The 22,626-nt window shown below is 33.6% G+C and overlaps 2 protein-coding genes across 2 annotated transcripts; one reads left to right on the top strand and one right to left on the bottom strand.

Annotated features, from left to right (window-relative positions):
* The first annotated feature begins 1,545 nt into the window (after positions 1 to 1,545).
* Positions 1,546 to 20,861, top strand: LOC124355248 (tRNA selenocysteine 1-associated protein 1). Its single transcript, XM_046806292.1, has 6 exons — positions 1,546 to 1,755; positions 15,018 to 15,215; positions 16,028 to 16,184; positions 17,868 to 18,033; positions 18,106 to 18,311; positions 20,724 to 20,861. Exons 1-6 carry the CDS (start codon positions 1,714 to 1,716, stop codon positions 20,837 to 20,839), a joined length of 885 nt encoding a protein of 294 aa, XP_046662248.1. The 5' UTR covers positions 1,546 to 1,713; the 3' UTR covers positions 20,840 to 20,861.
* On the bottom strand, positions 8,812 to 9,924 carry LOC124355247 (testis-specific serine/threonine-protein kinase 3-like). Its single transcript, XM_046806291.1, has one exon. The coding sequence runs from the start codon at positions 9,844 to 9,846 to the stop codon at positions 8,887 to 8,889; it is 960 nt and encodes a 319-aa protein (XP_046662247.1). The 5' UTR covers positions 9,847 to 9,924; the 3' UTR covers positions 8,812 to 8,886.
* Positions 20,862 to 22,626: the final 1,765 nt, after the last annotated feature.

The raw sequence follows: 22,626 nt of genomic DNA, 5'->3' as shown, positions 1-22,626 counted from the left end.
CACTTGAGAACAAAAAATGGTAAGAAAGTATTTAAAAACGCTATTTTAAGGATCAAAGTAGAGACTTATCGTTACAAAATTAATTCGATTACTAACACAAGGAAAAAGCTGGTAATTAAAAGTAAAATGGGCGTGGGAGCACATTATGAAGCTTACACGAGATGAAGTTATTAGATAATGTAGAAAACGTAGGGGTTGTTTTGAGAAATCAATATTGATCGATCAATGTATGGGGTACACCAGGAATGTGAAAATATTTGTAAAAAATTAGGAAAGAAAATTTTATAGTTCCATAACATTTACCAACCCTTCTTCAAATAGATCATTACCCCACGAGAGGTCACGCTATTAGATCAAATCTAACATTTTCATTCGTTCTGAAGAATTGTTTTAATTTTCCCGCTTGATGACCCTGATTTTCTAATTATGATTTGTATGGTTAAATTAGCATCATTTCTATATAAAACTAGTGGTAAACATGGTTATTTGTGACGTGTGGGAAGTCAAGCAGGTCGTAAAATGCCAACTTAGTTTGCGCCTAACAGCGCGATCTACTGCATAATTGTATGAATAGTTCGTTTGGGTGATTAATTTTAGTTTTTATTTGTGTTTGTGAGTGAATATTGTCTTTTTAAATAGTTTTATTCCACGATGTACGTCAACGACGATACCGTAACGTTTGTTGGCGATTTGAAGAACATTCTAGTGAATGTTACTTTTATAGGCAAGGGAATAAGTCCGACACAGACGATGATTCTGATCATCGAGATGAAGAAACAAACACGGAACAGTCAGACTTTGAGGAACACGTACAGACTGTTTGGGAAGAATCTAAAAATATAAAACATCCTTGCAAATTCTTTAGGTCGTTGACCCTACGATGCTTGGCTTCTCAGCAGAGGTACCATTCCACACTCAGAGTACCTGTATTCATCCTTAGACGCAGGGACCAGTAGAAATATACATAAGCCGATAGGATGAACAACTGGCAAAACCCTCCCTGTTGAAAAATCTGTAGCATTTCCTGGCACTGCCATTGTACAGCATTCTAATTTGGACACAGCTGACTGCTTCCGCCCCGAATATTTTTGGGCATTTATATATTCTAAAATTAAGATATCATATTTGTGATCAATGAAATAAATTTACTTCAAATAACAATATTACACCCTTTTTGATGACATCATTACAATTTAGCAAGTTATACTTAGTTTCAAAAATGTTAGATTTGTCCTATATTCGCGACTTGCCGTGGGAGTGCTAAGAGCGTGACCTCTCGCGGATTACCATTTCTGAAAATACGCCTTGAAATTTCATACAGACGCAAAACTAAAAATTTGAAATATAGATATAAGATTTATAAACTTAAATGGACAGAAAATAGTTTAATAATTTACTATGAAATAAAAGTGACTTTGTGAAAATGCAAATATTGAAATCAATAATCACGACAGAATAAATAGGGCTTCTTGGTATGAATACCAAGCCCAAAATGAAAAGCGAGAAACCGAGACAGAAAAAAAGAGTGAGTGTTTTGACTTGTTTGTTTGTTTGAAGTAAAGTGCGTTCCTAACCTAACGTTCTCGGTGTATTTACCGATACCCAATTATTAATTATTTTAGCAATATTTACAACACACACATTTACTGCTGAATAGTATATTTATTTGACGCTGAAAAATATTCTAGTGATTATTTATATCTATCGTTCATTATGTCATCAAGCATAATTCATTGTCAGTTATGGATGGGAGGCGTAAGTTCATTTTAAATTACGTTAAGTTATCCTTAAGTAGTTATTATTTTAATGCATGTTTAGTGGAACCAACATTGGTTAAAATTATGAAAGCCAGTTGCAGTCTAATAAGCAGGCCCCATGACAATCAAATCATTGACCTAGTACTCATAGTTAGTCATAATATATTATTAATAGCCAGCAGTATTTATTTTACAGAATAATTATGTTCCTTAAAATTAATTTAGTAGGCTATCAATGGGGTTAATGGTGGGGTAGACTTTAATAAGCGGCCTACAATCGTTATTCAGTTATTTTTATCAAATGGTTCAATGTTTTTATATGAAGGAATAATTAGATATTTTAACTTAGCATATGATTTCAAGTTATTAGTTATAGCAATTTGAATGTAGACAATAAATAACCAGAAGTAACTAATATTTTAAGAGTTTGAAAATGGCAATGAATATGAGGAAAATATATGAGATATTTCTCACAAGTGACGAGTTTTCTTTAAGTGGCGTAAACATGTTGGTCTGTCTCCTGGTAACCCATGGGGAGAATCCTTTCCCCCCATTTCACAAAAGCTATTACTCATTGATATCAAGCTAGGCAGGTTATAAATATTGTAAGGTTTCTTTGATTTCTAAGTCTAGGCCAAAGTTAGTTTTGTAATGTGCCTAAGTGTTACATGTATGTTTTTAAAATTGTAATGTATGAGATTCTTGTTGTTACGGTAATTTATTATAACTATTATTGTGTACGATTTTTACATATTAAAGTTGGATAGTATCTTAATTGTTCGATAAAAACGGTCAGGGTACGATAAGCGGACCCGGTTTTTTATATCAAAATTGGCAAACAATATTACTTAGTAATAACCATCGATATAATAAATCGATACTGATTAATTATTTTGAACAATTAACTTAAATAATCTGTAACTTTAGCTGTAAACACTTTCAAATAATACTCGTAATGTAATATTTTAATTTTATAAGTAACATTTGATTATTAATTAAAAATGGCAGTCAGTTTTAGAAAACTGCTTTGAAAGATGACAAGCCATGTTTTTGTGACTTCAACATGTTGGACACGTACCGAAAAAACCCATTATGTGAAATTTGTGGGAAAGAAACAACTGTGAGAGGAGCAAATATGGTCGTCTTCAGTTTTCCTAATTCTGGTTATAATAATTTGTTTGATCACTGTAAATATTAAATTCATATTTTAATTTAAAACCTATGATTGTTATTGAGGACTATAGATGCTTTATATCGATTGATAGCCTAGGATTTGAGATGCGAATATTATTAGGTATTAATGATTATATTCTTCGATATAAAAAACGGGGTCCGCTTATCGTACCCTACCCATAAAAACAACCGAATAACAAGTGTAGACCACTTATTAAGTAACGTGGTTTTAGTGTAACCTTGAGCCAACCTGGTATGGGATACTGCTGACGTCAGCTGTAGCCCCATTTTTAGATTTGAAAATTAACCATTCTGAAATTAGAGGAATTTTACCCAAATAAACGACGATTTTGCTAATTTAGACCTTCTGAGAAGTTGTTATCGGCCTGACATAAGTGTCTCTGACCATGAGTGGGGGCTACAGCAGCATCTATGGTGCAGCTCTGCGCTGATGGCAACAAACGAAAAACATCCCTCTAATTATGAAATGTCTCCCACCATTGCTGCTATCTAGGAAACACAACTTGACAGAGCAAACAAATGTTCACGTAAACTCACCTAACCATAATTCTACTAACTTTTAATGTTCTAAAATTCATTATTTGTCGTTTTCATCCCCTATAACCTTATATTGCTTTGTTCAAAAGGATGATTGCAAAAGGTAATAACACAAAACTCATGTGGATAAAAGTTAATTTGAAAATAATGCAAACAACTTTTACCAGACTTTTTGCAAACTAATAAATAGTGTAAAAAACAAACAGAAATTTAAGCAAAACTAACGTAACCATAACTTCCTAATTTAGTAAGTATGTACTGTTTATTTACAAACCAACTAGTAACTTCTGACCTCATTAAAATATGTTTTCTCGATTTAAAAAATTGATTACCCGAAGAATTATACTCTCACTGTGATAAAACTATGACCAATTAAAAAGGAATAAATTAATTTCATATTTTAACTGCTCACGTAATTCACACTCAAAACATATTAATACATTTATTTATGTTTATATATTTATTAAAATTTAAAATCTAATTTACGGTACTTGAGTTAACGCGCTGCGGTCATGTAATGGACGCCATCGTTATTTGTGAGGCAGTGAAGACTACTAAATGGAACGTTTGCTGGTGCTGTACTAAGCTGTACCGTTTTACTGGCACATGAGGGGTTAGCTTTGAAATTTAAAATAAACTTTTGTAAAGGTTTTAAAATAAAAGTAAATCTTCTGAAATAAATAAAGTTCAAACTAAAATAAAATTTGTTCTTAAAAATAATAACTGGAATTAAAATTAAAATAAAAACTTCTTGATGACTTTTAAATTCAAACTTGTAAAATATTCTTCACTCCCAAAAATGTACAAAGTTCTTACAGCTTGTCTTTTATTCCATTTTCAAAATTCAAACATTCACACTCTAATCTGATCTGGCAATTCTTCACTTTAATTTATCTTCTAAATTCAATTTTTATTTTGTTACTAATTTTCTTTACTTTACTTTAAAAATTATTCTTCAGTGTTAGATTTAAAATAAAAAAATTGCTGAAAGCATCTGAACAACCACAAAACTCTTTTAGTATTTTTACATAAAAATTTTATATACGTGTGCTCACTGCACTAACAAGTTTTATATTGCACAGATCAAAAGGACAAGTTCCTAAATTCCCATTAAATTTAATTTTTACAATATTTCTTTCCCCAAAATTATTCCAAAATAACTAAGAATGAATATTGACTGGACTCCAGTTAAAAGGTTCACTTACCTGCAGGTTCGATGACGATTAGCAAAAAGATTTACTCTAAGCACTAATAACTCTACTCGTTACAATCACTTCCGATGAACTGAGATGGAGGTCTACCTCACCCCACCTCTCAATTTCGTTATCAAACACTGCCATCTGAGATGCGCGCCTCGCCGATAGCAGCCTCTTTTGTATAGTCCAGTCCTTACCATTCATCTGGGCCTACTCCTTCCACCGGTAATCCAGTTACCCCAGAATTATTATTTAATACAATCGGTACAAAGCTATTCTGACAATTGAACACATAGATAAGCTATCGGGTGCTGGTAATACTGAAGACCATAGATAAAAAGAAGCTCAGTACACAAATATAACCAAAAATAATGTTGCCATTCCATTTCAATTATTATAAAACCTACTCATTTGTGATTTTGACCCCTTAAAACCATGTATAGTATTATAGTTTTGTTCAGGAGGATGAGCAGAACCTTGTTTCAAATTTTACCTTAGACCTTGAATTCATACAAAGTAAAATCATTTGTGTAGTATTTGACTAATGATAAATACAGTGGTGATAAACATGCGTTATTTGTGTCACAAGCTGTCAGAGACGTTTATCTTTCAAAGTAGAAAGTACAAAGTAAATAAGTTGTACACTGCTTTGTTTTTAAAATTTAATAAATACATGTTAGGTAGTGTCTAATTAATCATTATATTATTACTTTAATATTAGATTTTAAAATATTGGTGAACGCTATTATAATATGAAATATATATGTAACGTAATTTGGTTCTGATATTTTGATTTTTTACAGTAGCTGTTGCTGTTTGAGTCAGTTGCATTCTTTTCTGTTTAGTTTTACATTGTTTTCGTTCTGTGTTATAAGTAGACGTTTTCTTATCAACTAACAACCCAGATATTATGTATATTTTGGATTTTTAAATTAAAGGTGTTTAGTGACTTGTATGGGCTGCAGAAAATAATTTTTTTTTAGAAAATAAAAGTTTTAACAGGGCATCATATACCCATGAATGTAAACCCAATTTTTATTTCTTTTATAATATATTGTATATTTTATTTTATTCTGAATACAATGATATACAATTTATTTTTTGCGTAGTAACTGATTTTACAAGTTAATTTTTGTTTAACTCTGAACAAGGTTCAAAAGCTGTGCCAGTTAAGGCTAAAATGCATGCCAGTTCTAGGGTTAACAAATGTTTTGTTTGACAACTGTTATTAGCTTGCATTATTTCGCTTTGGTACTATAATTCTGGTATCATTTGTTTATAAAGGATGGACTATGAAGGCTAGAGAAGTTGCTGCACGGCTCTACTGCCAATATCCCACAATTAAACTCATTGACCCACACTTTAAATTACACTGTGCAGCATGTTCCAAAATCAATGTAGTGGGTAGCTAAGCTGTTAACGTATTCACTGCAGCTCAGTAATCGGTGGCAACTTAAAAATAGGGACTACAGCCACGGCAACCCCGGATTTGGCAATGGCTTGATGAAGGAAACATGATTTTTCTGGACAATTGCCATCGATCAGTGACACAACAAATCATTTTTATTCAATTATATTCAACAAATGATTGTTTGTACCACTGAATGATGGCAAATGTCTGGAAAAATCCTGTTTCCTTCACATTCCTTCCATTGTCAAGAACAGACTTCAAACAATGAATGGCTTGATATTTCACCATTGATTACAATGAAAAATGCTCATTAGAGTAATTTTAAAATTTTGGGTATGACAAATCATCTATTGTCCCTGATCTTCGATTTAAACTTTGGTAATCCCACAACTTTTTTAATGCTACATCTTCTGTACAACACAACAAATAGACACAATAATTAGAGTTTACTTATGTCTGCAAAACCATGCAAATAAATACAATCTGCATTATCCAGTGACAAACATCAATTGAATTCCAGGTGGTAGTAGGTAATCTCTTTCTTTTAACCCTTAGCGAGCCACAAATAAATAACCAAAACTACTCCTAAGAGCTATACACCTTAAAAATAAAAAAATTCCCAAATACCAAAACCAATTTTTTTTATAATTCTTGTAACATAAGAGGTAAGAAAAACGACAAATTTTTTTTACTCTTTATTGTTAATTTACAGCCAAAAAATGGTAAAATCATAATTTCACTGAAAAAATTTAATTTCGACATTCTATGTGTTCATATATAAAATTAACGATAGTTGAACACAATTATTGTAATATTTTACAAAAAACAAGCATATAGTAATTTTTATTAAGACAAAATATAAAGAATATAGTAAAAATTTATATATACAAATTAAATAAAAGCAATGAAACTACAACAAATTTCAATTTTCCAAATATAAAATAAAGAACACACTACATTTTACAATATTATAACATGAGAAAATTTATAAATGATACTTATTGAAAATGAGCTTCATATATGTGATCCTTAGGCGTAGGTTTGTTGTGTGTGGTACATCTTAAAAACACAGGTCAGGATGCAAGGCAGGCTTCGACGCGCACGTCTTGTGCACAATAAAGCCCTACATCACGATAATAATACATAAACTACACTGTACATTGATTAAAAATATTGATTAACATCAAAATTGAAAAGATAAATACGCAGATTGAAAATGGAAGGGCGAATAAACATCTACCTTACGGAAGGCTACAGGCAGACTGAGTGCGCGTGAGTAGTAGACGTCGTTGGCTCGGCGGGAGACTATGAACAACCGGCCGCCCGCCATTTTGTCGCTCGAACAAGAGCCATGACCTTCAAAATAGACACAAACGGTTGTCTCTTGTTTAAATAAACCTTGTTTAACAGTTTTTACTAATTTTGTTACCCAGAAATGCTTTTAAATAATATATTTTTTTTAAATTGATTTTGCGTCAGTGGACATAGTTGGCTTTTAGCGCTAGTTTAGGCATGACGTCTAGTAACGTCATTGGCTCGGAAAGGGTTAAGGGTGATATAGGAATAGGCAAAACAAAATTTAATCTATCAAGTATTTATTATAAAAATTTGACTATGTATGGATTGTACTGTATCCAGTTTAGAGATGTGTTCCAAATTTGAAGGCTCTAGGTCTTCCCATAGTTGAAATTCAATAAAATATTTGTACTTAACTTTTTAACTACCATACATGAGATACATCTCTGTCCATCCCATTTTTCATAAGTAATCCCAGTCAATATGAAATAGTAAAAAATCATTTTCAATTACGGTGTCTTAAGGTGGAGTTTTATACAAAGTTCAACCCTCTAGATGACCTTGTTCTTATCATACATACAGACAGAACGAAATGAGATTTTTTCATCAGCAACCAGAGGGAGAAACTTCACTAAATGCTCAGCCAATTATTCAGAATAAACTGAATGGTTTGAATTTGTCACTGTTTCTATCTATGTAGTAAAAGTGAATCAATATTACTGTCACGACTATCTGCTACAACAGATGGTATTTTATCAAGCAAATATACAATTCTAAAACATTGTGGCACGTGTTCTGTGACCTGTTCTGCTGTCAACAAATTTGCCTATCTTTAAAGTAAATAAATTGTATTTAAATTACTTTTAAGAGCATTTTTGGGGGTTTCAGAATAAAAATATGTGTTTCATTCTTATATCTAAACAAGTGCATACCCAATTTTATCTAAATCCATCTCCTTGTTTTTGTGTGAAAGTATAACAAAACTTACAAATTCTCACATTCATATTATTAAAACTATTTGTACTCATGTATATAGAAGGAATATGCTTAATTTATTTCACATAAAAGATTTTTAGTAATATCACAGACATGTATAAAATGTTGATTTCATGATTTATTGCCATTTTCTAAATTATGGAATAACAACTCATAGCTAAATAGGTAACTTTAAGTGACAAACTAAAGGATTAAATTCACTTAATTTAAATTAAAGTCACTTCTTAAAATGTGATTGTATGCTACTTTTAAGTGAATAATTGTAACGAGCCCTGCTAAAATCTACTGTAATCATTCAGAAGACAAGTGGAAATTGTGTAATTTCAAAAAAACTTAGGAACTAAAACTTTTTTATCCAATAGTAACTACCAAAGTTTCTCCCATAAAGATGGATGGTTAAATCCATTTTAATAACTTCAGAGAGTTCTGTAAAAAATATGTATTTCCAATAACAAAATTCAACAAGTGTTGTAGCTTCCAGTTTTAATACCTTTAATGCTCAGGTAGAGCTGGTAGCTGCGGTGTTTGTAGGCGCAGAGTCAGTCGTACGGGTAACCTGAGGCTTAGAAGATACCCATGGATCTTTGGCGATCTGTGCGACCTTTGCACGGATTCTTAAAGGAGCAATGAGCTTCCCTATCAAAGACTTACACTGCTCAGAAACTGCAGGATCCGATGGAAATTTGAGCTTAGACTGAACTTGCCTGACCAACTTGTTGTAGTTTGTGTCGTCGAACGGCAATTTCCCAAACACCATGGCGAAGAGTACCACACCCATGGACCAAACATCGGAGAGCGTGGGATCGTACGGGACGCCTTTCAATATTTCAGGCGAAGCGTAGGCGTAACTTCCACAAAAGGTTTCACTGAGTATTGGAATCCCGTCACTACGCGGCTTCATGTGACCACGAGCAAAACCAAAATCTGACAGTTTTAAATCGTATTTATTATTCATTAGAAGGTTCTCACACTTAACGTCCCTGTGAACGACTCCGTGTTCGTGGCAGTACTCGAGAGCATCCCGTAATTGTGAAAACCAGTTTTTAGCTCTGGGCTCTTCTTCGATGTAAGTATCTTTACGTATAATATCCAACAAGCTTCCATTTTCTGCGTACTCCATGATTATGTATACTCTGTGTGTAGTCTCTACCGCTTGCAGGAATCTGATTAGATTTTGGTGTCTTAGACCTTTCACAACTTCAATTTCTCTCGGCAGAAATCTAGTTAAATAGTCGGTGGGTGCTTGGAATTTTGAAACTATCTTGACGGCGACATATTCCTGGTGTCTCTCAGATCTTGCCAGTTTTACGGTGGCATATGAACCAGTTCCGATGATTTTACCAAGCGAGTAACCATGACTCTCTAGAACAGACTGTTTCTGCTGGTCGTTACTCGCTGTCTCTGACTCCTCTGCTGAGTTATTATCGGTGCGCCCCACTTCTGTATGAACTGCGGCCATTATAAAGGCTCATCTTCAAGTCATGATTCCACTGAAATTTGGGCTTGGATAAAAAATAGGTCCAAAAATTGCTATCACCATGGAAACTAAATTTATTGCAATGAGGTTGATTAATGTCTAAGTAGTACAATGTTGTCTAATCAATGTAAAATGGGTGTATCAGTTATAAAATCTGATATAGTAAACGAGTTTTTTTTTTCACTTGTACTGGTTTATTTCTATTATTACTATAAAACTAATACTAATACATATTTCTAATCACCATTCTCCACTCAAAAAGAAAACAAATGAACTTAACCCTAGAAGTGTGGAACCAGCATATTTTATGTCGGTTGTAATTTATGTGTGTTGTGCGGAACCAGCATATTGTATGTCGGTTCAGTTTTTCATTAAAAATAATTATTTATCTTCAAACAATCACCATGTTTTTGGTATCATTGAAATTGTGAGATTGCTAATGGCGCAGTGTAGTGGGTACGGCGGTTTTATCGCAAGATAACCGGATCAAGCAACGCCGAGCGTGGCCGCTGTTTGGACAGGTGACCGCTGAGCGATCCTGTCCTTACAAGCGGCCCGCCTGCCCGGCCATTGGTGGTGGTTCGGAAGTCACCTTTAAGCCGTTGGTCCCCAGGTTAAGTGTTAGAGAGGGCTTCTTAGCCCTAACTTCGCCTGGTAAAATAAGACATTCTTTACTTTACAATTTTCATATAAACTTTTATTTTCTAACTTCAATAATTACGGTCGTGGTGAAATGTTCTCTGAAGAAGTCATCATTTGAGTTGAATTTCGCGGGTGGCCGGGTCAAAAGAAATACGTCATTTTAAACCAATCACAGCAAGTTACGTATTGCCTGCAAACAGTGCTGCCATATATCAATAGACGCGGAATGAAATATTCTTTCTTCCAGTGCAAACAGAAAGTCATTAGAACGAATAGTTGATTTACTATGAATATTCTAAAAAGGGACAACTCTAAAGTTGTAAACCAGCATATTTTATGCTGGTTAGTATAATAACATTCACACACAGTTATTTATTGTCAATAAAGAAAATAAAAAACAACAGTGTAAAGTGAAAGAAATGATCTACCGGTAGAAATCTTTCAACGGTAAATTTTAGTTCAGTAGGTTTCCGGCAGTGCGAAACGAAAGAGATGAATCACGGCGTCGCATCAAGACCAACCCAACCCATCCCTGTCGGCCATTGTTGACCATTTTTTATTTCACCACGAGCTTATTTTTTTTACTGATTTTCATAATTTAGGTCTCTATTTTTTTCAGGTTGAAATACTCAACTGCATAAATGGCATATGGAATGACAAAAACATTATAAAACAATGTTATGTTTGAACTATAATATCTATTGTTTATATATTGTCAAAAATTGTACAATGCAAGGTTTTACAATATTTGACGCACAACAATTATTTTTACTCAATTTCAAAAATTATTGAGTGTATTTCTTTCAAACATTATGTGCTAACATAATTATAACACAAGTAAAAAAAATTTTAAAAAAATGATTTCATATTTTTTTACATTGCAAACCAGATTATTTTTTATGAGTAAATTCTTCAACGTGCGACTGTTAACAAAAAATGTCATAACTCAGTTCCTTCTCAAAGTATTTGAACATATCTTATGTTTTATTTTAGCTAAACAAACATACGTACTAAGGGTATATTCAAAAATTACATAAACATAAAGTATAAGTGAACATTTTTAGCTTGTTTCTGAATTTTTTTACAAAATATTTTCATTTTTCAAAAGATTTTTTTTTGTAAGCTTATAATAAAATAATAGTTTATTTTTTTTGTTGTTTACTTTTAGTGTTTTCAAATAGCATGTATAATTTACAATTGAAAACTGTTTTTCATATAAATATATAGTCACATTTGGTGGTAAAAAAAAATGAAAAGTCCAAACCCTTGTACATTTTTGTAAATTTTCGCTTTTGTAAAAAAACAAATGGCAAAATTAAAATTTTTGTTTAATAGAAATTTTTAATATATTTTCTAATTTGGCATAGAATTATCTACATTTTATACATTTAACATTTTGACCTTACTGTAATATTTTCAATACCTTACAGAGGTCCAAACTTGAAATGTTCATATAAAACTTTTTGCAATTTCTCATTATTTTCATGAAAATATATACTAAACCAAAGAATATCAAAAGATTTATTCCTATTTCAAATAGTAAAACTTCTGAGAAGAAAAACTATATATAACAATATATGTTTTCTTGATATTAAGTATTTTTTACGAATTTTTGAAAACACCCTTGCAACACGTCAAAAATGGACTGACGTTTTTATCTTTGGTAACATGGACACACTTCTAGGGTTAAATAATTCTTGAGTTATTAAATTAGCAGTTTCAGCAAAAAGTATTGTAATTACAGATATGGTAATATTTAACTAACATCAAAAGCCCAAATAATCATGAGCTTCCTGAGCTGCCTAATAATATTCAGTAGAAACTTAACAACTTTGCCACCAAAAAGAAAAAAACATTAAAAATTTCAAGGCTGTATTGTAACATGTCTTTTACCAAGGAGTTATAGACTCATTAAACGTATTTATGGCCAAAAGCCTCCAATCCATTTTTCAGTAGTTTTCGCCTTTTTCTGAAAAGTTTGAAGTGCCTGCCAATAACACAAAAAATGAAGTAGCCGAGCTCAATGAATATTCAATCAAGAAAACAACTGAGAAATGCTGTATCTTTATTTACTGTATAAAGACATGGAAACATACACCTTTTCAATTCAAAATTGTTGTTAAAAGCATTAAACACATGTTATCATTCAAAGGATTTCTTATAAGAAACCTTTTTTTTAACAATGTTATCACGGATTGGCTCCTGACACGAGTGGCCACATGATAACATTACGGGAGCCCCTTCCATGATGGTATTCCAACAGTTAAATACTTAGGTAAAAGAGTACTTAAAAACTTACATGTGTCAATGGACTACCAATAAAATTTGTTTACTTATACCTGACAACAGCTTGAAGTCCAGACAGGAGAAAATTAATCTAGACCACACATAAGTCACAAACACAAACACACGACAACCACATAAGCAACAGTGGGGATGATTAGCAAGAAAATTAATGTAGATATATTTCCTGTTGTATCACAGCATTTCATCTGAAACAATGAGACAGAAAGGCGATGGTCAGAAGGGGGGCGTACCTCCGGCCCTATGTTTTGGTCCTAGACCATCCATCCCTATGTTTCGCATATATTATATTCCAGACGAGGCTTTAAATCCTAGAATTTAAGAACAAAGAAATACGAAAAATGTTTAATGGAAAAGTCTAATATTGATCAACATTGTGTCTGAAAATAATCACATGAAATGGGGTAAAGCAAACATAATATTATATATATATATATATATATACGAGGTGTGATCAAAAAGTTCCAGGACTTTTTATATACTATGGGAATGCAATGTCTCACAGCGATGCGGTTGGCAGCATTGTATTCCGTGACTCAACAGTAACACAGCTGTGTTTGCAGATCAATCATAACATCACTGAAAGTAACATTAGCACAGTTTGTTTAAGATTAGTTCTATAGAGTTTGGCTATATTTTTGTTTAATGAAAATGAATGTGAAAGAAGAGCAACGTGTTTGTGTGAAGTTTTGTGTGAAACTGAACAAAACGTTTTCTGAAACCTTTTTGATGTTACAAGAGGCTTTTGGTGAAGAATGTCTAAGCCGATCATGCTGCCATCAGTGGTTCAGGAGGTTTAAAGATGGCCGAACATCCACAGACGGCGATGCTCGTTCCGGACGCCCTTCAACGTCAATCAATGATGACAATGTTGCTAAAGTGAACGCTCTCGTACGATCAGACCGTCGACTAACAATCCGTGAAACGGCAGAAGAGTGTAATATTTCATTTGGGTAATGTCAGGACATTTAATTGAAAACTTCAAATGCGTCGTGTTGCAGCAAAGTTTGTGCCAAAACTGTTGACTGAAGACCAAAAACAACACCGAATTCATGTTTCTGAGGAACTTCTTCAAAAGGCAAATGACGACGAAAGCTTCTTGGATCATGTCATTACGGGAGATGAGACATGGGTTTTTGGTTACGATGTGGAAACAAAAGCCCAATCATCACCATGGACATCAAAAGGCTTTCCAAGACCCAAGAAAGCACGTCAAGTCAAATCAAATGTGAAGGTCATGCTTACGGTTTTCTTTGACTGTAAAGGTGTCGTCTACTATGAATTCCTTCCACAAGGCCAAACAATTAATCGTTTGTTTATCTTGAAACCCTCAGAAGATTGCGTAATGCTTTGAGAAGAAAGAGACCTGAGCTGTGGCAAAGTGGTGATTGGGTCCTTCACCATGACAATGCTCCTGTTCACTCTGCATTAGTTATCCGTGACTTTTGTGTAAAAAACGCAATGACTGTCATTCCTCAGCCCCCCTACTCACCTGACCTGGCTCTAGCAGACTTTTTTCTATTCCCGAAGCTCAAGAGACCCCTGAAAGGACGAAGATTTCAAACAGTTGACGAAATTAAAGGAAAAACGACGGAGCTGCTAAACACCATTACAAAAGAAGAGTTTTCTGGGGCCTTTGATCAGTGGAAACACCGGTGGGAAAAGTGTTTAGCTTCCCAAGGGGAGTACTTTGAAGGAGACAAATTCGAATAACCTGTATGTTGTATGAATAAATGTATGAAAATTCAGTCCTGGAACTTTTTGATCACACCTCGTATATATATACCATGAGGAGAATTGCTTCAAATGCATGCTTATTGAGGCTTCATATATAATGTTAGCATACCAACCGTCAACCTTTAGTTGAGGTTAGACCACTTTGAGAACCAATATTAAAATGAGAATTAACTAGGAAACCTAAAAAGATTTTTAAAATTAAACAAATCCCAATCAACAACATTCTTAACCACACCATAAAATGGAGGTCTAGAACCCAAACAGTTAAAAAAGAAACTGGTGACTTTCTATCCTTTTTCTCTCATAGTCAAAATTCCCATTCATTGCAAATATTATTTATGTTTATCGTGTGTATTATAAGTACAAAATCTTAGTAATTACTGTATTATGAATTGGTATATATTTGTGTCGGGAAAAGGAATAATAATCATGGTATATTAATTGAGGATTAATATTTTAACAAAACACAGGTGGAGCCGTACATGACAGAGGGGTTCATAATGACAGCGTTTCAGAGGATGGGTGAAAACCCTCTGAACGTGAAAGTTATGAGGAACAAGATCACAGGAGAGCTGTGTGGTTACTGTTTCGTCCACTTCGAGAATGATGATGAAGCTATTAAGGCGATGCACAAACTGAACGGAAAGTTTATCCCAAATACGAATCCGGTAAGTTGAATACTTGCATCTAGTCAAATTATCACAAGGATAATACATTTTTGCTGTTAAAAACCAAACCAAATCCATTAGTTACCTTTTTAACTCTAGAATGCCAGATCCATCCATTCTGAATTACAATATATTATATACAAAATCTCAAAAATCAATCTCTGAAAAGGAGTAAATTAAGTAATAACCTCCTCATCTCTTGTTTTACATTCAATTTAATTATTACTATAAAAACTTTTTAATGCAGTGGATTTGTATTGCAATTAATTTTAGCCTAATAATTGACATATCAAATATATTTATTTTATAAATCACAGTCATTTATAGTTTTTACTATATTATACTTTCATGCAATAACATAGTCAAATATACAATATCATGTGACAAGCTAATCATTTGTACTGAATTATACAATCAATCAGTATTCAATTTGTAACACAACTAATGATTAATTTTCAAAAATATTAACACATGTTTCCATTAAACCTATTTACAAATTTAATCATGTGGCAGAAACAATTTTGTGTGATTGTAAATCAGAGTTCTTAGAAAATAAAAGCAAAATCCGTCCAATGTTTACATAACAACTAATCCAAATATTACAATGTTCTATTGAAAACATTAATTTTATCTGCTTTGTGAATAATTTTAAGTTTGAATTCTTTTTATCTTTTAGGTGTTTGTTGTTTCTGTAATATCATTAAAGAAAATAAGACCAAAAGTCAGTATTTCACTGTCAGACTTTAAAATTGAATAGGCCACTTCATACGAAAATATTGTATATTTGTCATTGTGATGTATTATTTCCCCAGCCGTCTCGGTTTCGCCTGAACAACGCAACATCCAGTGGGCGAATGTCAACATCTCTGGGTTACTCACTATGGGTCGGAGACTTGTCACCCGAAGTAGACGATTATCAGTTGTACAAAACATTTGCGTCTCGCTACGAGTCCATCAGAACAGCCAAAGGTAATGTGAATTTCTCTTAGTAGTAGAATCACAAAAATGTAGTTATCTCCACACAAAAAAGGGAACAGTTTAAAATGTATAAAGTGATAATATTGTTTTCTATTGAGAGATAATGGTTTTTTATCCAAGTGCAGCAATTTCATACATAGTTTTTATATAAATGAAACAGCATATTTAAATTTTTGTATTAACAATTCTTCTTTTTTTTAATAATTGTATCTCCATTGTTTACTCAAAAAATCAAAGTACTTAGACTTAGGTTCTGTTAGTATTTTTCACACAGTTGAACTAATTGAATGTAGTTTTTAAGAACTAATATTCCGTCATATGATAAAATGTTACTGTTATCCATTGTAAAGATATCTTTATTGCAGATGTTTATTGCATATATACCTGATAATGTAATTATATTCTTATCGTGTTATTTTTATACTTTCTTGCCTGAGCATATAAGTGAAAGCCTATCTCATATTTGGTCTCTTACAGAATAACATAGGAGTAGATTGAGCTCAAAGTATAAATCTTTACATGAGTGTCTATTCGTACAAAAGAAAAGTATCAACCAATTTTAATAAATGCAGTGTCAAATAAAAAGGATTACTCAGAGCAAAAATTGTTGGCCCTTGAAAAATAAACAATAAGGCTTAAGCTTAAATCTTTTTCATGATATATATATATATATATATATATATATATATATATATATATAAAATTTTAAGTTTGAGGCAGTGTAATGCAAATAACCAATAATTACAGTGTGTTATAAAAGTAATTACATATTTTTCATCACATATGCCACCTGAGAAAAACTCTATGAAATGGTTTTGTAAACCCCAAACATATATAGAAAGTAAAATAAGTGAAAAATATCAGACTAGGACGGGAAATATTGAAATTCTTCAAATTTTATTTTGGGCAGTTTGTGGAAGTGAAAATTTGATTGTAAATATCAATATTTGTTTTAATTCTCTCTATGATCTCAAATAGTGGGATAATGGCGGGTGAAACTATATAAAATGTTGCGTAGAGGACCATTTAATGGCGTAAGTGGCTTTGTTGAGACGATCCTCTCAAACAAGGCACAATGAATGAGTGCCGTAGATGGAGCTTATATTGGTCACTGTTAAATTACATGAAAAACATAAAACCAATATTTAAGACTTTTATTGTTTTGTGAGGCCTTTCGATAGCGAGGCTATCTTCTTCAGACACATCACAAAAGTGACACTTTCTTTTGTGATGTGTCTGAAGAAGATAGCCTCGCTATCGAAAGGCCTCACAAAACAATAAAAGTCTTAAATATTGGTTTTATGTTTTTCATGTACTTTAATGAATGAGTGCAAAAAGTACATGTCTGTATTATGTTTTGTGAACATGGAACCTGCGCTGATTGTAAGTCAGGTGTGCCACTTATATTGAGGTTTTAGTGACATGCATAAGTATGTGCCTGTAATGGTTATAAAATATTCCACTTGGATATGGTCTTTAAAAATAGTCTAAAGCATAGTAAAAATTTGAAATTTGTGGTAAAAAGCTCATTGAAGGATGAGAACATTTCATAAAAAAATTTGTTTATAATTAATTAAAAATAATGTTATTGTCATAAATTACATCACTGTGTCTTTTTGTATCATTAGTTTTGCTTAGAACAATATAAATTAAATATGTCAATGATTGTTTCAGTGGTCATGGACAGTGTAGGGTACAGCAAGGGCTACGGTTTCATCCGATTTGCCAACGAAGATGAGCAGAAACACTGCTTGTCCACCATGAACGGTTACAAAGGACTGGGAACCAAACCCCTGAAGATCAGCAGTGCCGTACCCAAAGCTCACCGTATATCAAATACGTAAGTAATGACAATCTTTACTGTCAGTAGAGGCACTGAAGTTGCTCTAGTATACAGTGTGACATGTTACAGCACGTCAGTGATGGCAGGCGGCTACAACTCCAGTCAGGACTACAGCCAGTATTATGACCCAGACAACTACTGGCAGAGCTACTCGGCCTGGCAGTCGTACTACGAGAATCCCTCGGCTAATGCTGGCCACCACTCGTTCCACAGTAGCGTACAGCAGGTGCCCATAGAAACCATCACCATAGAGGAGGACGAATTAGAACTCATTGGTAAGTAGCATTTTTTAAATGTAGGTAACTCCTAAAGTAGTCTTTGTTCTATCCCGTCATAAGTTCACTCAGTCATAAGTCAATCATAAACCACGTTACTGATAAAAACTTAAAATTATAGTATATAGACTCATAATTTTTAATATATGACAGTCTTATACTGCTTAGTATCATAACTATCACCCACACTGTAACAAAAAATTGTTTATACAACTAACCCTTCCGAAGTCATAGACGGATATACGAGGGTCTTCCAGAAAGTAAAGAACGTTTTGTTATAAGTCAATAAAAACAAAAGATAAGAGCATGAAAATTTATTTATAAATACTTATAAACTTACTCTATTTTTCTACAAAATCGCCGGAACTGTCAAGGCACTTGTTGTAGCGTGGCACCAGTTTTTCTATTCCGACGTTATACTATTCTGCCGCCAAGGAATGAAGCCACGTTTTTACTCCTTCTTTGAGGTCTTCGTCACCCAAAAAGTTTTTTCCGCCTAAAAACACTTTCAACTTTGGAAACAAGTAATAGTCACTCGGAGCCAGATCTGGACTATACGGAGGGTGTCCGAAGATTTGCCATTTGAAAGAATTGAGTTCTGCTTTGGTTCGTGCACTGCAATGAGGCCGAGCATTGTCGTGGATCAGCACCACTTTCGACGACAGCATTCCGCGTCGTTTGTTCTGAATAGCGCGGCGAAGCCGATGCAAGGTCTCGATGTAGGCCTCTGAGTTGATTGTTTCGCCTCTCGGCATGAACTCCACATGGATTAGGCCTTTTCGGTCCCAAAAAACTGTTGCCATCAATTTCCTGGTGTTCAAATTTGGTTTTTCTTTCCTGTTTTTTGTTGGTGAATTCGAGTGATGCCATTCCATTGACTGGAGCTTTGTTTCCGGGGTTCGATAGGAAACCCAAGTTTCGTCACCCGTTACGATGCGGTCAAGAAACGCATCACCTTCTTCGTCATACTGAGTCAAAAACTCAAGAGCTGCTCCCATCCGTTTAGTCTTGTGGACATCAGTAAGAATCTTAGGCACCCAACGAGCACACATTTTCTGATAACCAAGACGTTCAGTCACTATTTCGTGCAAAAGCGACCTTGAAATTTGTGGAAAAAATTCCACTAGACCACTCAAAGTGAAACGACGGTTTTGTTGAATTTTTCCATCAACTTTCGCTGCCAACTCGTCAGTAACGACTGATGGCCTTCCACTTCGTTCCTCGTCGTGCACATTAGTTCGACCTTCCTTAAATTGAATGCACCATTTTCTCACTGATGACTCGTTCATCGCATCGCATTGTCACCGTAAACTGCCTTAATTTGCCTATAAATTTCAATTGATCGAACATTCTGTGCATTCAGAAACCGTATCACACTACGCAGTTCACACTTGGCGGGATTTTCAATTAACGCCGCCATTTTAAACTTTCACAGGAGACGCAAACGTGACCTCACGGTACCGCTACTCAGCTCACACTGAGGCAGAAGGTGTGGCTAACGAACAAGCTATCTACCGCGGTGGTGGGGGAACTGCGCCGCCCGTGATGCGCAATCGTCCTTTACTTTCTGGAAGACCCTCGTATTAGAATGGCAAACTTTGACCAAAACACCAAATACAGGTATATCCGATGTTATACATTGTCTCTTGGAGAGTCTTTTTAGTTCACAAAAGTTTACGAAATGCCCGGTGCATGCTCCATTCTTGTTGTGGTTGCCAAAGAAGTATTTATAAACGACCTTCACTCTTAGGCAGGGGGACGGGAGCGCCCTTTGTCTAACTCCGACCACCTGCTCATCAGTTCTGTGTCTCCTACAGAGCCATAACCAAACATATCCGTGGTGTGTATGACTGCTTTCTCAGTTTTCACAAGTGCGCGTCTGCTACAACGTATCTTGTTATTATTCTTTATTTTGTGATAGTGTTGTGATTAGTTATCTTGTTTTATAGTGTGTTTTATAGTAGAATTGTCTTAGAAAACAATTTTGTAAATAGTTCTTTTTTTATCAATAAATACGCTAATTTTAAGTAAAATGCCCTGTTTTTTTTTCATTTTTGTGCTTTTATCTTTTATAATTTAATTATAATAAAAATTAGCTTTAAATTTAAGGGAAAATTTTTTTTAGTTTGTCTTGGTGTTTTAGGAAAGTTAATGAATTTATTAATGGCTTGTGAAGGTTTAAAGCCATAGGAATAAATAGCCATCTTCATTCAGTACATATTAAACTAAAAGTTTCAGTAATAAAATTGCTGATACAGGTGAGTTCATAGGGACACTCATTCATATTTTAACCATTTTCTTATCTTACATTCATATACACAATTAATACAATATTCATCAACTTTCATGTACTATATTATAATATATGAGAACAATTTATACCATTTCCATAATATCCTCCTTATTTTACAGACCATAACACAACAACAGATGTGGAGGCCTGGAATCGAGAGGTGATGGAGAGGGACTACAACCTCTGGGATGCTCTTGAGAGTTCCAAGTGGCTGCCTCTTGAAACATATGGTTAAATAAATATTTTTTATTAGCTCAGTGTTTTGTGTATCTTTGTATCCGTTCATTCCTTATGTTGTATATTGTAATAAAGAAATTGTATTTGTAGTTATAAATTTGTTTTCTCTTTATAAACCATTTAAATCAACAAATTAGTGATGTTTCTAATTTTGAATTTAGTGTTTTAGCAAGTAATATGCTTTCAAATATTAGTTCTCTAAAGTTATAATTAAATGTTAGCATGATGCAATCCAGTTCAATATGAAAGAACGTAACAGCCACTTGTAGTTTGTGAGTCTGCAAAGGGCAAGAAGAAAAGTAAAAGTAATTTCAACTGTTGTATTTATTCCATTAGAATCATGTATTCATTGTTTTCTCTGAGGGATAGTCAAAGACTCTGCACTTAGTCCTAAGGGGATCTCTACACCTCTTTTTATTCTGTTTACCAATGACTTCTGCAAAGACCAGGATTTGGGGGTTCCTGTTCTTTTACCTCCTAGGAGATAACAACAAACAACTAACTGGAAAGGCAATGAAGAGGAAACTTGATTCGTGGTTATTGGAACATCCTATTTACAGTGTTCAAGAATTCACTGAAGAGATCAGCCAAAATTTACAATAAAATTCGATCAACCATAAATGAAAATCATGTATTATTACCATGTATCATATGTATATTCTGACATAACTGTTCTCAATGTTCGTGTTAATAAAAAGATTCTGATTGTAATAAAAAGTCTATTGACATGTTTTTCTTTGTTACACAAATAGCAGGCCATTCCATCCCTAAGTGTTTCACTCATTCTTCTGCTTTTCCTCAGAATCAGCATTTATCAGTCTGGCTTAAATCCTTAACTTACTAGATGTTTCTGAAGAGAACCATTTCTGTTCATATTTCAAGTACCAGCTAGTCATCGTCCTTACTTAGGCCCAGCTAGTCTAGCTTTTACAATTGGGATAATTCAACATTTTTCATTGTCTGAGACCTGAGGCTTGGCTCTTTACCCAGTCATTTATTAGAGTTCTACATACATAAAAGGAAGTTCTACAGCTCAGCTATCTAAATTCCAATCAATTTGCTATCACAATCTTTCTCGGCCAAGGTCTGCTACTTCACTTACAGGAATGCCTTAATGACTCAGGACCCAACTAAACACTCCTTTGTGTTCTCAGTTTAGTTAGAGCATTCCTGCATTTCCATAATACATTTGATTCAAAAGTACAGCATCCTGACTTTTATATAAAATTAAACTTATAAGCACCTTTGGGCATATTCTGGAAGCATTCGGACATGTTTCTATTCATTTTAGCATTACAAAATTTATTTATTTTCATATATCCTTTCGAGGTAATATGCTTCATCACCTTTCGGCAACAGCCACAAGTGCATTTTTCATGCAGTAAAAGTTTTCACATAGCTTGAAGTCCTGTAGTGGACCCGGCTGCTAACCGACAATAGTCATAAGTCGATATTACTAATAAACGAATGTTACACTGAAAATGATAATCTAAACGATATGCATGCATTGTTCATTGTTCACTGTCAACTGTAGCAACAAAGGAAAAACTATATAAATTTAATTATAGAGAACACATTAACAAAAGGGAAATTTATGCTTCTACACAATAATGTTAAGAATTAGCCATAAGGTTTTTCCAGTATACAGAATGTCCATATCTACCTTAAAAAACTAATTTGAAAGCAAGAGACACTAACTGGAATGCAAGCTCTAGAGATCATTTTAAGTTCTATTTCTGTCTCTAATAAAGTTCTGTACCTCGATCAAATTATTATTGCAACATG

This window comes from Homalodisca vitripennis, chromosome 2, assembly GCF_021130785.1.
Source record: "Homalodisca vitripennis isolate AUS2020 chromosome 2, UT_GWSS_2.1, whole genome shotgun sequence".
Lineage (NCBI taxonomy): Eukaryota > Metazoa > Arthropoda > Insecta > Hemiptera > Cicadellidae > Homalodisca > Homalodisca vitripennis.
The sequence above is the reverse complement of the archived record's forward strand: the minus strand, read 5'-3'. Positions and strand labels throughout refer to the sequence as shown.

What these genes read in the sequence shown, in the direction of transcription:
- LOC124355248 (XM_046806292.1), top strand. Translation starts at nt 1,714, where the DNA reads ATGTCATCAAGCATAATTCATTGTCAGTTATGGATGGGAGGC. An exon ending in GTCAGTTATGGATGGGAGGC is followed by an intron (nt 1,756 to 15,017) that starts GTAAGTTCATTT and finishes AACAAAACACAG; the next exon opens with GTGGAGCCGTACATGACAGA. An exon ending in GGACGAATTAGAACTCATTG is followed by an intron (nt 18,312 to 20,723) that starts GTAAGTAGCATT and finishes CTTATTTTACAG; the next exon opens with ACCATAACACAACAACAGAT.
- LOC124355247 (XM_046806291.1), bottom strand. Translation starts at nt 9,846, where the DNA reads ATGGCCGCAGTTCATACAGAAGTGGGGCGCACCGATAATAACTCAGCA.